The sequence below is a fragment of the Cololabis saira genome, chromosome 11, assembly GCF_033807715.1.
Source record: "Cololabis saira isolate AMF1-May2022 chromosome 11, fColSai1.1, whole genome shotgun sequence".
Lineage (NCBI taxonomy): Eukaryota > Metazoa > Chordata > Actinopteri > Beloniformes > Belonidae > Cololabis > Cololabis saira.
Window position 1 is genome coordinate 3,355,639 of NC_084597.1, and position 16,059 is coordinate 3,371,697.

A 16,059-nucleotide genomic window follows, 5' to 3' on the forward strand; every position below is an offset into this window, starting at 1 on the left:
AATTGAAATAAGTAGAAAAATCTGCCAGTGGAACAAGATTTTTTTGCTTGTAATGAGAAGATAAATCTTGTTCCACTGGCAGATTTTTCTACTTATTTCAAGTGAAAATTGTCAAATAAGTTATTTTTCTGGTGTTATTTTTCTGGTGATGACTCTAAATGTTGAAATAGCAGTAAAACCACATTCATTGATGAAATGACATAAGGGATGGAAAGGAGGGATGACAGTTTTACTGGGGGGATGATTTGGACCGTTTTTATTTCAGGGGGGATGATTTTTGATGATTCTGCCAGTGGGACAAGATTTAACTAAAAAATCTTGTTCCACTGGCAGATTTTTCTACTTATTTTAAGGGAAAATCTACTTAAAACAGGTGAAAATTGTCAAATAACAAGTTATTTTTCTGGTAATGAGTCTTGTTTTAAGGCTAATGAGAGTTTTTGACTCAAAATGAGACATTTTAACCAAGAAATAAGACAAATATTCCTGTTAAGATTTGAGTTTTTGCAGTGTACAGTCGATCCCACAACAGCTCTTTCCCATTTTAGATGTTTTCTAGTTGCTCAAACTGAAAGTTTACGCTGCCACTCAGTCTTTCTGACACTCAGTCTTTCTGACACTCAGTCTTTCTGACACTCAGTCTTTCTGACACTCAGTCTTTCTGCCACTCAGTCTTTCTGCCACTCAGTCTTTCTGACACTCAGTCTTTCTGACACTCAGTCTTTCTGACACTCAGTCTTTCTGACACTCAGTCTTTCTGCCACTCAGTCTTTCTGCCACTCAGTCTTTCTGACACTCAGTCTTTCTGACACTCAGTCTTTCTGCCACTCAGTCTTTCTGACACTCAGTCTTTCTGACACTCAGTCTTTCTGACACTCAGTCTTTCTGACACTCAGTCTTTCTGACACTCAGTCTTTCTGACACTCAGTCTTTCTGACACTCAGTCTTTCTGACACTCAGTCTTTCTGACACTCAGTGGGCGAAACCCGCCGTGAAGTTGCGTCTGTGACGTCATGCACATTCCCTCTATTATTGACTACGTGTATATGCAGTCAAAATTTCGGGTTATTGCTAATATTCAGGTTACTGAAACATTCAGAATATTCCGTTTACATGGTAATTAATCATTTGGGATATCTGGATCAAACCAGCGACGCACGGAGAACATCATGACGCAATTCCCGTCATTTCTGCTTCTTCTTCCTGTATCCAAATTCAAAACAAATGCTGCTTCAACTTTTCTCTCTCCTTCTTGTAAATCTTCTATCCCGGTACTTTCTACCGTCTACAAATGCAGAAATGTTCATATCCTTCATTACATTTATGAAGTGATTAGTCTCCTCCTGGTCTTGGTTTCTCCGTGTTTATAAGAACTTCCTGGACTCAAAAGACCAGGATTCCTTGTGAACAGAACATGTGCAGAAAACAAATTCCTGTTCTGTTTGATGGGGATATTCCGTTTGGTGTTTACATGACCCAATATTCAGGTTTTAAAAGGAGTAACCCAGGGGTCATATTCAGGTTTTTAAAAAACAGAATATGAGCAAATTCGGGTTATTCAAAGGGGTTATTGGTGTTTACATGGCCGTGCAAATTCGGGTTATTGCTAATATTCGGGTTTTAAAAGGCGTCAGCAGCACAATATCCCCATCAAACGGAACAGGAATTTGTTTTCTGCACATGCTCTGTTCACAAGGAATCCTGGTCTTTTGAGTCCAGGACATTCTTATAAATCAGCCTTTCTCGACCGGGGTGTCGCGGCACCCTGGGCTGTCGTCAAAAAATGACCTATTCTGACATTTCATATATAAATACCGTATTTTCGCGACCATTCGGCGCGCTGTGTGGAAAGGCATAACCTCATTTTTGTGTCATTTCTGTATTTAAAACACACACACAGCGCACCGACCGAAGAGGCGCCGTCTACACACACACGCACGCACGCACGCACGCACGCACACACACACGCGCGCACCGCAGAACACACACACAAGCACACAAGTTTGCTTATTTAAAAATAGAGCGGGAGCAAAACTTTGTTTGATTGTACTTTATTTCAGTTTTTACATTAATCAAACCCATCGAAGTCTCATCCTCTGTTTCTGCATTAAAGAGCTCCGCTAAATCAGCTGTGTCAGTCCGGATTCCTCGCTGTCAGAGTCACTTTCCGTGCCGTGCGGCGCCTCGGAAATTCCAGCTTTTGCGAAAGCCCGAACAATAGTCCCAGCAGACACGTTAGCCTACGCATCAACAATCTATCTGCAAACTGTGGCATAACTTGCCCGGCGCTGCCTTCCACTCCTGGTGAAACTGTTCTCCCTCAGTCATCCATCGCTCCCACGCCGCTGCAGCCTTAAGGCTGATTTATGGTTCCGCGTTAACCAACGCAGAGCCTACGCCGGAGGGTACATAACCTCCGGCGTAGGCTCTGCGTTGGTTAACACGGAACCATAAGGCTTCACTTTGAACGGCCGGTTCACACCGACGTCCGGCGGTTGGAGTTCCTTCGTCAGACCTCCCGGAATAACAGCCAGCACAGCGTTCATATTTTTCACTTCTTTTTTTACATTGTCTGTGAGATGGGCGGCATAGAGTCACAGATCAGCAGCGATGGTGATGTGTGGAAAAAAACACCGGGTCCCCGCAAACATACACCTGCCTCAGCCACTCATCATCCCTTCATCCATCCAGCCCTTTTTGAACATTTTGGCATTTGTGGACGGTAGAAAGTACCGGGATAGCCAGATTTACAAGAAGGTGAGCGAAAAGTTGCGCGAAGCAGCATTTGTTTTGAATTTGGATACAGGAAGAAGAAGCAGAAATGACGGGAATTGCGTCATCACGTTCTCCGTGCGTCGCTGGTTTGATCCAGATATCCTGAATGATTAATTACCATGTAAACGGAATATTCCCAATGTTTCAGTAACCGGAATATCAGCAATAACCCCAATTTTGACTGCATGTAAACGTAGTCAATGTCAACAGCAGACATGGCCCTATATTGTTTTTACTCTTGAATGTTTGCTTTACTTGTTCATTTCCTGCTCTTAACAAGAGAAAACAAGACCCAAAGTCGTGTTTTGAATACTTTTTTTTTGCAATAGTTATTTTTGAAATTACGTGGAGTTATTGATGCATTTTTTTGTCATTGGGTGCGGTCCGTTATTGTGCACAAAAGTTGAAATGTTGAGATTATTGTTGAAATACAATTTCGAGAAAAAAGTCGAAATGTCGTGAATAAAGTCGAAATTTCGCCTTTTTTCGCAACATTTCAACTTTATTCACGACATTTCGACTTTTTTCTCAAAATTGTACTTCAACATTAATCTTTTCACCTTTTTCACCAATTTTCACCTGTTTCAAGTAGATTTTCACTTAAAATAAGTAGAAAAATCTGCCAGTGGGACAAGATTTTTTTGCTTGTGATAAGAAGATAAATCTTGTCCCACTGGCTGATTTTTCTACTTATTTCAAGTGAAAATTGACTTGAAACAGGTGAAAATTGTCAAATAACAAGTTTTTTTTCTGTTAATGACTCTTGTTTCAAGTGTCGAGATTTCGCCTTTTTTTCGCAACATTTCGACTTTTTTCTCAAAATTGTACTTCAACATTAATCTTGACATTTCGACTTTATTCTCGAGTTTTAAAATTTTTTCTCGACATTTCTACTTTTTTCTCGAAGTGCATAATGAAAAAAAAATCTTCCTCCTCTAAAATATTATTGATGCATCTTTTTGTCATTGGGTGCGGTCCGTTATTGTGCACAAAAGTTGAAATGTCGAAATTAATGTTGAAATACAATTTCGAGAAAAAAGTTGAAATGTCGTGAATAAAGTCGAAATTTCGCCTTTTTTTCCGCAACATTTCAACTTTATTCACGACATTTCGACTTTTTTCTCAAAATTGTACTTCAACATTAATGTTTTCACCTTTTTTACCAATTTTCACCTGTTTCAAGTAGATTTTCACTTAAAATAAGTAGAAAAATCTGCCAGTGGAACAAGATTTTTTTGCTTGTAATAAGAAGATAAATCTTGTTCCACTGGCAGATTTTTCTACTTATTTCAAGTGAAAATTGACTTGAAACAGGTGAAAATTGTCAAATAACAAGTTATTTTTCTGGTAATGACTCTTGTTTCAAGAGATTTCGCCTTTTTTTCTCGACATTTCTACTTTTTTCTCGAAGTGCATAATGAAAAAAAAATCTTCCTCCTCTAAAATATTATTGAAGCATTGTTTTGTGGTGGGTGCGGTCCGTTATTGTGCACAAAAGTTGAAATGTCGAGATTAATGTTGAAATACAATTTTGAGAAAAAAGTCCAAATGTCGAGATTATTGTTGAAATTTCGCCTTTTTTTCGCAGCATTTCAACTTTATTCACGACATTTCGACTTTTTTCTCAAAATTGTACTTCAACATTAATATTGACATTTTGACTTTTTTCTCGACTTTTAAAATTTTTTCTCGACATTTCGACTTTTTCCTCGAAGTGCATAATGAAAAAAAAATCCTCCACTAAAATATTATTGATGCATGTTTGTTGTCCTGGGTGCGGTGTGTTTGATGTTTGCTGTTTGTGTCTCCCACGGCGACGGGCAGGTGAGGAGTGCGAGCTGTCGTGCCGGGAGGGAAACAACGAGGTGGTGATTCTCCCGGGCAACATGACGGTGGAAAGTGTGCTCCGGGAGCACTGGAGGAACCCGCACAAAGTCAAGGTCAGTTCACATACGTGTTATTTGTGTCCGACAAAACGCACTTTGCAAACTTCTGAGATCCGCAGCCGCTCCTGTAAGGAATTTCACATGTGCCGCCGACATCCTGAGCGCATTAGCTCTCATGCGAAACGCCGGCTTGTGCCTTTCCCAGTGTCATATAAATATTTGTCTTTGAAGCATGGCAACCCCTTAAAAAAAAGAAAAGAAAGACTCAACAAAATACATTTATATGAAATCCTTGCAAGCCGTTGAAAACCTGTGAGAACCCGTATCGAACAATAATAGTCAGGGTTACTTTTGGTTTTAATAAACTTTATTGATCAATAAATGTTTCCTTACAATGCTAGATGGCAAAAACTCAAAATCTTACCAGGAATATTTGTCTTATTTCTAGTTAAAATGTCTCATTTTTAGTCAAAAAATCTCATTACACTTAAAACAATTGTCATTACCAGAAAAATAACTTTATTTGACAATTTTCACCTGTTTCAAGTAAATTTTCACTTGAAATAAGTAGAAAAATCTGCCAGTGGGACAAGATTTATCTTCTTATTACAAGCAAAAAAAATCTTGTTCCACTGGCAGATTTTTCTACTTATTTCAAGTGAAAATCTACTTGAAACAGGTGAAAATTGTTGTTTCTTCCAGTGATGAGTCTTGTTTTAAGTGTAATGAGATTTTTTTTTACTAAAATGACACATTTTAACTAGAAATAAGACCAATATTCTTGTTAAGATTTTGACTTTTTGCAGTGTAGATGACAAAATACAGAGTGATGTTGGTTTAACACACAACTGTTGCTATGGAGACGCTGTCAACCAACCCATTACGCCATTAAAGGGTTTTAAGGCCTATAGTTGCTCCAAACGCCACTTTTATACCTTTTTTTAAGGATATCTAAAATAAATTTTACCTAAACTATCTTCTTCTTTCTTTATTCTTTATTTCCTTCATTCAAAGAAAAACAAAACAGTTCAATATAATTACAACAAATCTCAATCAGAAAGAAGCTTATTTTATCTGTCCCTTTTTCCTAAGAAATCAAATTTCAATTAATGTGATAATAAAAAAAACAAATGATAAATTACGCGACTACATAAGGTTTGGTAACGAGAGGAATGAGGAGCCACGTGCAAGGGAAGGGTTTTTTTCCTTTTCTACACCAACCTGTGTTTTTGTTTCAGGACTCTGCTGAGTCAGCTAGTTTTCCGCCGGGTGTTGGGAAGGAGGCGTGGGTCGGGCCGAAGGGACAGAAAAAGATCTGTTTCTCATGGATTTGTGTAATTGATATGATTTGAGCTGGGGGGGGTAACATGAAACCTCGGGGCAGTGGATGTTTTAAGGACAATTAAAGTTGTGGAAGGGTGAGATAGCACTCAAGGTGACAAAACTTGCTTATAATTTTTTGAAAATATCTGTCTGTAGATGATATTTTGGTATGAAAACCTTCCTGAGTGGCAGCTGGATCAGAGTTATCAGCAGTACTGGAGTTGTAAAATAAAATCAGGGGGGATGGTGGATTTGATCATATGGGGACAGATAATTTGTGCTGATTACAAATAATATAATATATTACAAATAATAGCAGTGACCAAAACACCTGCAGAAATACTGCAGGAATGACATAGCAGCAGTTAAATGCAGCCTTCTGTAAGCTTTAAATATCCACTGGACTTACATCAAATACATCAAAACACAACAATAAAAAACACTTTTCTGAACTTATCAATATGACTCTGTCCTTCACAGGATAAGTAACATGGATCACTGCAAAAACTCACAATCTTAACAAGAATATTTGTCTAATTTCTAGTTAAAATGTCTCATTTTAGTAAAAAATATCTTATTACACTTAAAACAAGACTCATCACTGGAAAAAACAACAATTTTCACCTGTTTCAAGTAGATTTTCACTTGAAATAAGTAGAAAAATCTGCCAGGGGAACAAGATTTTTTTGCTTGTAATAAGAAGATAAATCTTGTTCCACTGGCAGATTTTTCTACTTATTTCAAGTGAAAATTTACTTGAAACAGGTGGAAATTGTCAAATAAGTTATTTTTCTGGTGTTATTTTTCTGGTGATGACTCTAAATGTTGAAATAGCAGTAAAACCACATTCATTGATGAAATGACATAAGGGATGGAAAGGGGGGATGGCAGTTTTACAGGGGGGATGATTTGGACCGTTTTTATTTCAGGGGGGATGATTTGGACCGTTTTTATTTCAGGGGGGGATGCCGTCCCCCCTCATCCCCCTCTACTCCAGTACTGCTCAGCAGGTTGTTGGGTTTTGCACCTTCCACCTGCTCTTGCAGTGACGTATGTGCAGAGAACAGTCAGAGTCTGAATCACCTCACACGGAGACCAACTGGCTTTTGTTTAGATTTGAGAAATGGGATAAAATAAACTCCACCGCCCATCCTCCTGGAATACCTGGAAACAACGTTACAACTACTCCAGACACATTGTTTTAACATTTTTAATAACATTTTAAAGTTTCTTTCATGGGGATGAAAGCTACAGATGTCCGAGCGCCAAACAAGTCTCACTCTGCTTGGACTAAAGCAGATTTCACCTAAAACACGGGGGTTTCCACGCTGTAAAACCTGATCAGTTAGTTGAACTCAAACTGTTTGAGGAAACCGATCGCCTAAAACCATTTAAGTTTAATAACAAACAATTCAAGTGTAAAAAATATTACATTTAGGTTCAAATAACTCAAATATTTATTGTTAAGATAACTTGGTTAAATAAATTTGATCCGTTTGTACCATTTCATTCAGTAAACTGAACTTAAAAGTAATACGTATTACACACTCATATGTCGTATTTCCTTCAGACTTATTTAAAAAGTGTTGATTGTATTAATTTGCATCAAGCCAGACTAACTTAATTGAATCTTCTTTACATAAATGTTAGCACTTAACATGAAGTTACTCAGTTTTATTCCTCTAGAGCAGGGATCAGCAACCCGCGGCTCTTCGGCGCCGCCCTAGTGGCTCCTGGAGCTTTTTAGAAAATGTTTGACCTTTTTTTTACTTTTTTCTTTTTCTCCTTCTTTCTTCTTTTTTCTTCTTTTTTTACTTTTTTTCTTCCTTATTCCTTTCCTTTTTAATCTCAACATTTCAACTTTTTTCTCAACATTTCAACTTTTTTCTCAACATTTCGAGTTCTTTCTCGAGATTGTACTTCATTATTAATCCCGACATTTTGAGTTTGTTCTCAAAATTTTGACTATTTTCTCGACATTTTAATTTATTTGACAATTTTCACCTGTTTCAAGTAAATTTTCACTTGAAATAAGTAGAAAAATCTGCCAGTGGGACAAGATTTATCTTCTTATTACAAGCAAAAAAAATTGTTCCACTGGCAGATTTCTTTCTTTCTTTCTGGCTCCTTTATTTCTTAATTTTTTTTCTTTCTTTCAGGTTCATTTCTTTCTTTCTTTCTTTTTTCTTTTTTCTTTCTTTCGTTCTTTCATTCTTTCTTTCTTTCTTTCTTTCTTTCTGGCTCATTTCTTCCTTCCTCATCAAAAGTAATTTATCGTTTTTACCGTGAGATACAAATTCTTACCGTGGGGAATTTTTTTGACGGTAAATCGTTCACAGTAAAATATCGCCCATTCCTATTATACGGTCAAAACGTACAAAGACCGGGTCAAATACAGTATTACAAAAAGTAATCTGTAACAATTTGTACGCTGAATTAAACCAATTTGACAATTCTATGCCACAATGCCTGTTTCCAGGTCTTATTTCACACAACTGACGAGAATTATGTTTCTATACGGTAGTGATGGGCGGTATGGACTAAAAAATGTATCACGATCATTTCTGGTATTTATCCCGATAACGATAAAAATGTCGATAAAAAAATACCAATTCAACTCCACCTTTGTAACTATAAATCTATCACCACATTCAGTCTTTGGAGCCAAAACACTGCTCTAAAAGATACTAAATACTAAACTACACCAATTAAATTTAATTAATGAAAACCAATCAAAACTGTAATGACTCAAGCTGCTCGCTCTCAGATCCGCCATGTTTGTATCTTTCTTTCTTTCTTTCTTTCTTTCTTTCTTTCTTTCTTTCTTTCTTTCTTTCTTTCTTTCTTTCTTTCTTTCTTTCTTTCTTTCTTTCTTTCTTTCTTTCTTTCTTTCTTTCTTTCAGGCTCATATCTTTCCATCCTTCCTTCCTTCCTTCCTTCCTTCCTTCCTTCCTTCCTTCCTTCCTTCCTTCCTTCCTTCCTTCCTTCCATCCATAAATCATCTTTACACAAAAACGTCATCAACGGGAATTTATCGTTTTTACCTCGAGATGATAAATTCTTACCGTGGGGAATTTTTTTTTGACGGTAAATCGTTCACAGTAAAATATCGCCCATTCCTATTATACGGTCAAAACGTACAAAGACCGGGTCAAATACAGTATTACAAAAAGTAATCTGTAACAATTCGTACGCTGAATTAAACCAATTTGACAATTCTATGCCACAATGCCTGTTTCCAGGTCTTATTTCACACAACTGACGAGAATTATGTTTCTATACGGTCAAAACGTACAAAGACCGGGTCAAATACAGGATTACAAAAAGTAATCTGTGCCGATTCGTGCGGTGAATTAAACCAATTTGACAGCAGTCGTACAAGTCCAAAGAGAAGGGCTTGAATTATTAAATGATGCTTAAAGGCTTAATTCATTAATTAATTCATTGTTTTATTAGTTAATTAATGAAGGTTGGTATTGCCCATCTTAATAAGTGGTGTTGATTTACAGCCTTTAAGATAGTTGTATTTATGTTCTGGTGATGACACTTCAGATTCCTCTTCTACCTCCTCCTCCTCCTCTTCCTTCGCCTGTCTCTCCGTCTCTCTCCGTCTCTCTCCATCCCCCTCAAACCCTCTCCCTTTATCAGCAAAATTACCCTGTCGGGCCGGCTGCAGAATTAGTCATTTTCTATATGACACGACCTCGTCTGAGATAGAGATCTATTTTTATGTGGTATGAGTGCCCTGGGGGGTGAGGATCCCATACGTAGTTAAGGGTGAGACCAGGCCACGCTCATGGATTATCATGATTTACGGCCCTGCGGAGAGAGAGAGGAGGAAGAGAGGAGGAAGAGAGGGGGGTCTGGATGACATCATCATGTCAGTGCACAACAAAGAGGGAATAAAAGGTGCAGGAGGGAGAGAGATATTCACCAAATATGACCCTGTGTGCTCCGATGTTGCTCTTTTACGCTAAAAGCCCCCTCGTCTTCTCCTCGCATCGATTTGCTGACGGCGCTGAAATGAAATACACCTGAGTTTGCAACAACAAAAGAAAAGAGCGTGTCAACTTTGTTGAGATATTGGGCCACAGTTGAGGCTGAGAATTGGACCGACTGAGGTCGGCCAGTTTTCCTGCTGCCAACAGCAACTTTTATGGCACTTTTCCACTAGTACCTACTCGGCCCAGTTTGGTGCTTTTTCACTACACTGCAAAAACTCAAAATCTTAACAAGAATATTTGTCTTATTTCTAGTTAAAATGTCTAATTTTTAGTCAAAACATTTCATTACACTTAAAGCAGCACAACGTAACTTTCAGCTTTTCTGAGTTTGGCGGCATCTTTTGGACAAAAGCGCTAGTGTTTTACCAGAAAGAACACTACGTTTCCCATGAGCACCAGCGCGTACTGCCGGAAAACTCCTGTCCCGTCGCTGCATTTGTTTTGAGAGAAGACGGGACGCTTTTCTGTTTCACCAAGTGAACAGACGGAACGCAAAAAAAAAGATGTTAAACTGCTGGAAAGGAACTGGAATTTACCGGGATACCTTAAACAAGGAAGCCAGGGAGCGGTATATGGAGAACATAATGATTATTAACGGTCTGGATCCATATGAAATCCCTACTAAAGAATGAAGCTCCTGGTCGGAGCTCCACTCTTTAGAAGGATTTACTGCCGCAGTTCTGCACAACCCACGTCTTACTACCTTGTTTAGGAGTGTTTGGCAGCTGCTTTGGTAAATGTTTGACTCGCCATGTGTTTCAATAAATTAGTATAATAGTACAACATATAGTACATGTTTTGTATCCCTCTTACTTCTTTTTTCTTTTTTTGACTGCTATATTATGTTGAAGAGGCTCCGAGGCGTGAGCAATATTTTTGTTTTCCTCGTGAGATAATTTTTTTCCTCTGCAGCTACAAATAAGAGTTAATATCTTTTCCTCAACAAACTAGTTTTATCTGAAGATTGGGGTTAATTGCACCGCAGAGAGCTGGCGAGCAACTGCGTTTAGCTGGCGAAGTGGGGAATAAAACCCGTGTTTTGATCCGACCCCGGTCTGTGTGAGTGTTTGTGGTTTAAGGCTGTTTATGGTTCTGCGTTAAATCGACGCAGAGCTACGGCGTAAGGTACGCGGCGACACGCACCGTACGTTGCGTGTCACCACGTACCCTACGCCGTGGGTCTCCGTCGATTTAACGCAGAACCATAAATCAGGCTTTACTGTGTGTTTGGTCGTTACAGCCACGATCCAAGCGAGCCGACGACTCTTTCACTCTTTTACTCTGTTATATCAGATACTTGGCCTGCGTGGTTCTGCCTCCGAGCAGGAAACCGTTGAAAAGTTAAACCATTAGGATCTTTTCCCCACGTCTGTTGTGTGGAGCTGCTGCAGCTACAACGCAGCAACAGGTTCTCCTGAGCTCTGAGCTCCACACCCCGCCCATTTTCGTCTCGACTGCGAATGGGGAAGGAGGGGGAAGTGACGTATGCCGTAAAGCAGTCAAAGTCGTAAAAATGTGTAGTTTTTTAGTGTGGCAGGGTTCCTACCATGCTCCTCAAAGTTACATAGTGCCAGTGAAGGCGATACAGACCCCTCAGACCATGACAGAGGTTCATTAAACCTGTTGGAAGTTGATGTTCCATCACAATGATGATGATGAAATATTAGATTAAGGTGGAAAAGTTACGTAGTGTCGCTTTAAAACAAGAGTCATTACCAGAAAAATAACTTATTTGACAATTTTCACCTGTTTCAAGTAAATTTTCACTTGAAATAAGTAGAAAAATCTACTTGAAACAGGAGAAAATTGTTTTTTTTTTCAGTGATGAGTCTTGTTTTAAGTGTAATGAGATTTTTTTTTACAAAAAATTTGACATTTTAACTAGAAATAAAACAAATATTCTTGTTAAGATTTTGCGTTTTTGCAGTGCAACGTCCAGCACTTCTGGGACGAACTGGAAGACGAGCGGACGATCCCGACCGGATCAACAGGAGAACCTGAAAAGTCAGCAAAAGCCACACTGCAAAAACTCAAAATCTTACCAGGAACATTTGTCTTATTTCTAGTTAAAATGTCTAATTTTTAGTCAAAAAATTTCATTACACTTAAAACAAGAGTCATTACCAGAAAAATAACTTATTTGACAATTTTCACCTGTTTCAAGTAAATTTTCACTTTTTTCATTATGCACTTCGAGAAAAAAAGTCGAAATGTTGGAAAAAAAGTCGAAATGTCAAGATTAATGTTGAAGTACAATCTTGAGACAAAAGTCGAAATGTGGAGAAAAAGTCAATGTTGAGAAAAAAGACGAAATATCGAGATTAAAAAGGAAAGGAAAAAGTAAGAAAAAAAACAAAAAAAAGAAAAAAATAGAAAAAAAGAAGAAAAAAGGAAGAAAAAAAAGGGAAAAAAGGTCAAACATTTTTTAAAAAGCTCCAGGAGCCACTAGGGCGGCGCTAAAGAGTTGACGATCACCGGTTTAGATACACAATCAAATACGTCACAGCAGCTTCTCCAAACTTCTACTTCTGCTCCAGGTCTGAATTATAGTGGAAAAGAAACCAGGCCGAGTAGCCGAGTAGGTGCTAGTGGAAAAGTGCCATTATTCCCTTTTCTTATCATCATGGATGCTTCATACATGCATCACCGTAACGACACACGGATGCATTTACATACGTACAGGTAAACGAATTAAGCCCCTGGTCCTCCGTGGTCCGACCGCCAATGTTTTCCGCTCGCTGGGGGAACAGGAAGTAGATTCCACGCATTCTGCAAGAGATATTTGAGAGCGCGGCTGCTATCTCTCTCTCTCTCTCTCTTTCTCTATCTCTCTCTCTCTCTCCGGGGTCCTTCTCTCTCTGCTCTTTACCCTCCTGGAGCCACGAATCACTCATAAGAAAAACAACATTTCTGTCAAGTTTATATCTCTCTTCGAAAATCGATTTATTCAGCTTTTGTTCTGGGGGTGGAAAAAGTTGAGTGGGAAATCAAAGAAGGCTTTAGAAAAGTTCCTCCGTGAGTCGCCTATGCTTTACTGCCGTAGCGGTATGTCTGCGTGGGGGTTGGAGCCGCAGGTGAGGAGAACGAGGACCTGGCAAAGCAATTAGGATATTCACATGAGGGAAATAATATGTACAGATCACTGAAAGCAGCAATATTTCCTAATTAATATGAACCCCAACTCTTTCCTGTCTCACAGAGCATAGTCTGCACGATGGGACTGAAATGGTATCCACCGCCCGACTTGCTCCACTGCATCAAAGGATGTGAGGTAAGGGCCTGACCTGGGAGACGCTCTCATCTATCACGGGCCGCTCTAATACAGTTTAATTCTTCAACCTTGTTTGACCTTTGATACATGAAATACAGAATATAAAGTTTTATGAGCTGTACTTGGCTAAACGACTGGAGGCAGGCGATGAATTGGCAGATGTTGCACGAGTAAAACACTCAGACCAAAGATGAGGACTCATGTCTCGTCTCGCTGGGAATTTCAAAGTCATATTCATAGTTAACATAGTTCCACGTAGTTTTTTTCTTCTCTTTTCTCGTGCCCGCGTCTCGGGGATTGATGATAGATGCCGTTTCTCGTTGCCACTCCTGTAAAAGTCGCCTAAAACGCAGATCCGAGGCAAACCCGAAGTAAATGTAAAGCTGTTCTTGAACCGTTTCACGTACATGGAGGGTTTTGGTCTCTTTTGAAAGGTAACACTCTGACGTTTTTCCCCCAACTGTCAGAATCGCTGCAACTGCTACTAGCATTGAGTAATCTAAGTTTGAACACACTGAAATAGAAGGTTTTTATTTCAGCCCAAAATGTGTTTTGTAATCTGCAATCTTTCTAGTTAAAATGTCAAATTTTTTGTCAAAAAATGTCATTACACTTAAAACAAGAGTCATTACCAGAAAAATAACTTGTTATTTGACATTTTTCACCTGTTTCAAGTACATTTTCACTTGAAAAAAGTAGAAAAATCTACTTGAAACAGGAGAAAATTGTTGTTTTTTTCAGTGATGAGTCTTGTTTTAAGTGTAATGAGATTGTTTTTGACTAAAAATGAGACATTTTAGCTAGAAATAAGACAAATATTCTTGTTAAGATTTAGCATTTTTGCAGTGCAACGTCCAGCACTTCTGGGATGAACTGGAAGACGAGCGGACGATCCCGACCAGATCAACAGGAGAACCTAAAAAGTCAGCAAAAGCCACACTGCAAAAACTCAAAATCTTACCAGGAACATTTGTCTTATTTCTTGTTAAAATGTTTCATTTTTAGTCAAAAAATGTCATTACACTTAAAACAAGAGTCATTACCAGAAAAATAACTTATTATTTGACAATTTGCACCTGTTTCAAGTAAATTTTCACTTGAAATAAGTAGAAAAATCTGCCAGTGGAACAAGATTTATCTTCTCTACAAGCAAAAAAATCTTTTTCTACTTATTTTAAGTGAAAATCTACTTGAAACAGGTGAAAGTTGTTGTTTTTTCCAGTGATGACTCTTGTTTTAAGTGTAATGAGATTTTTTTTACTAAAAATGAGACATTTTTACTGGAAATAAGACAAATATTCTTGTTAAGATTTTGAGTTTTTGCAGTGTAGTACCTACTCTGAAAAATGGCAAAAATAAGAACTTTATTGATTCCACATAGGAGTAATTCATGTTATATCAGCTATAAAGAACAAGGTAGTGCCGAAAAACAATATATATCCCCCCTCACAAAAATAAGAAACATAGATCAACAAAACAAATTAAAAAAATTTCAAATAACAAAATAACATATTTGAACCATTTTTCAGACAATAAAATAATTGAAAAAATCTGAAAAATAGTTAAAATATGTTTTGTTGATGAGAAAATATGTTTCTGTATTTTTCTTATTTTTATGAGGGGGGATATATATTGTTTTTTGGCACTACCTTGTTCTCTATAGCTGATATAACATGAATTACTCCTATGTGGAATCAATAAAGTTCTTATTTTTGCCATCTGAGAAAATTAAATATATTATATTTGGTGCCTAACTGTTTCCAAGTATATTAGTGCGTGTGTGAATGAATAAATGAGACGTAAAACGTACATTTATTTGTAGAAAGAGGCTTTATGAAAATAAGTCCATTTACTTGTATTAGTTTACAGAGCAGTCTTGAACATCCAATATGGCGGCGACGCTGACGCCATATTGGATGTGGCAGTTGGCTCAGCACTCGATGGGGCGTCTACGTTTATATGTCTATGCTGTTTCTGCATGTGACGTCATTTCAACAGTTTTTCGACTCGTACCATAAACTAGAATTCGTGTTCACAGTGAAGACTCGTAGTCGTAGAAATTACAGTTGTATTCACAAGACTCTGCACTCACAGCTTTTAGATTCATACTCACATAAAAACAATCCTAACCCTAATAATTGATCAGACTCATGTGTGTGACAGCAGAATTTTTTTATTTACATACAAATGTTTATCATTACGAATACGAATAGTTATAACATGGACACATCTTTTTGGAAGTTATCTTACTCGATAGAGGAGATGATAGATGTGCCGCTGGGTCTGTGACTTGTGTTTGATATCAAGTTAAAAAATGAGAGTGAAAGAAGCTTCAAGCGGCGACGCTTTTTTTTGATTTTGGGAGCCGTGAGCGGCTGAGAAGTGACAGAGCGCCTGGTGGATCTGGTTGTTCCTTATCTCCGTCTAGATCTTTTTAATTCTCTCCTCAGCACCAGGTTTATGAACATTTTCACCTCAGAGTTGGATCATGAAACAGACGTTTGCGCTGCCATTGCCTGTTGAATGAAATGAGGAAGCCGCGAGCTGCTCTCGTGCCGATTCCCCGCTTCCTGATTCAAACGTCTCCCAACCCCCCGACCAATCAGTGGCGTGTATTGTGATGACGTCAGATCCAGGGCCGACTCAGCACGCTAAGAACCTCGGCAGAATAGATACAGAAAAAATATCTACTTGGCTCCACCCGCCTCGGCCCGTAGTGGAAAAGCACAAGACGGGAGTAGGTACTAGTGGAAAAGCGCCATTAGAGGTCTCCTATCCCATATCCAGATTCACTATCAAT

The 16,059-nt window shown here is 38.3% G+C and overlaps 1 protein-coding gene across 1 annotated transcript in view; it reads left to right on the plus strand.

Annotated features, from left to right (window-relative positions):
- pappaa (pregnancy-associated plasma protein A, pappalysin 1a) overlaps positions 1 to 16,059 on the plus strand; it is a 272,874-nt gene that overhangs the window by 236,027 nt on the left and 20,788 nt on the right. The window contains exons 19-20 of the mRNA XM_061733629.1: positions 4,600 to 4,715; positions 13,188 to 13,259. Coding sequence (XP_061589613.1) covers positions 4,600 to 4,715; positions 13,188 to 13,259 — 188 coding nt within the window. The remainder of the gene's footprint in view (positions 1 to 4,599; positions 4,716 to 13,187; positions 13,260 to 16,059) is intronic.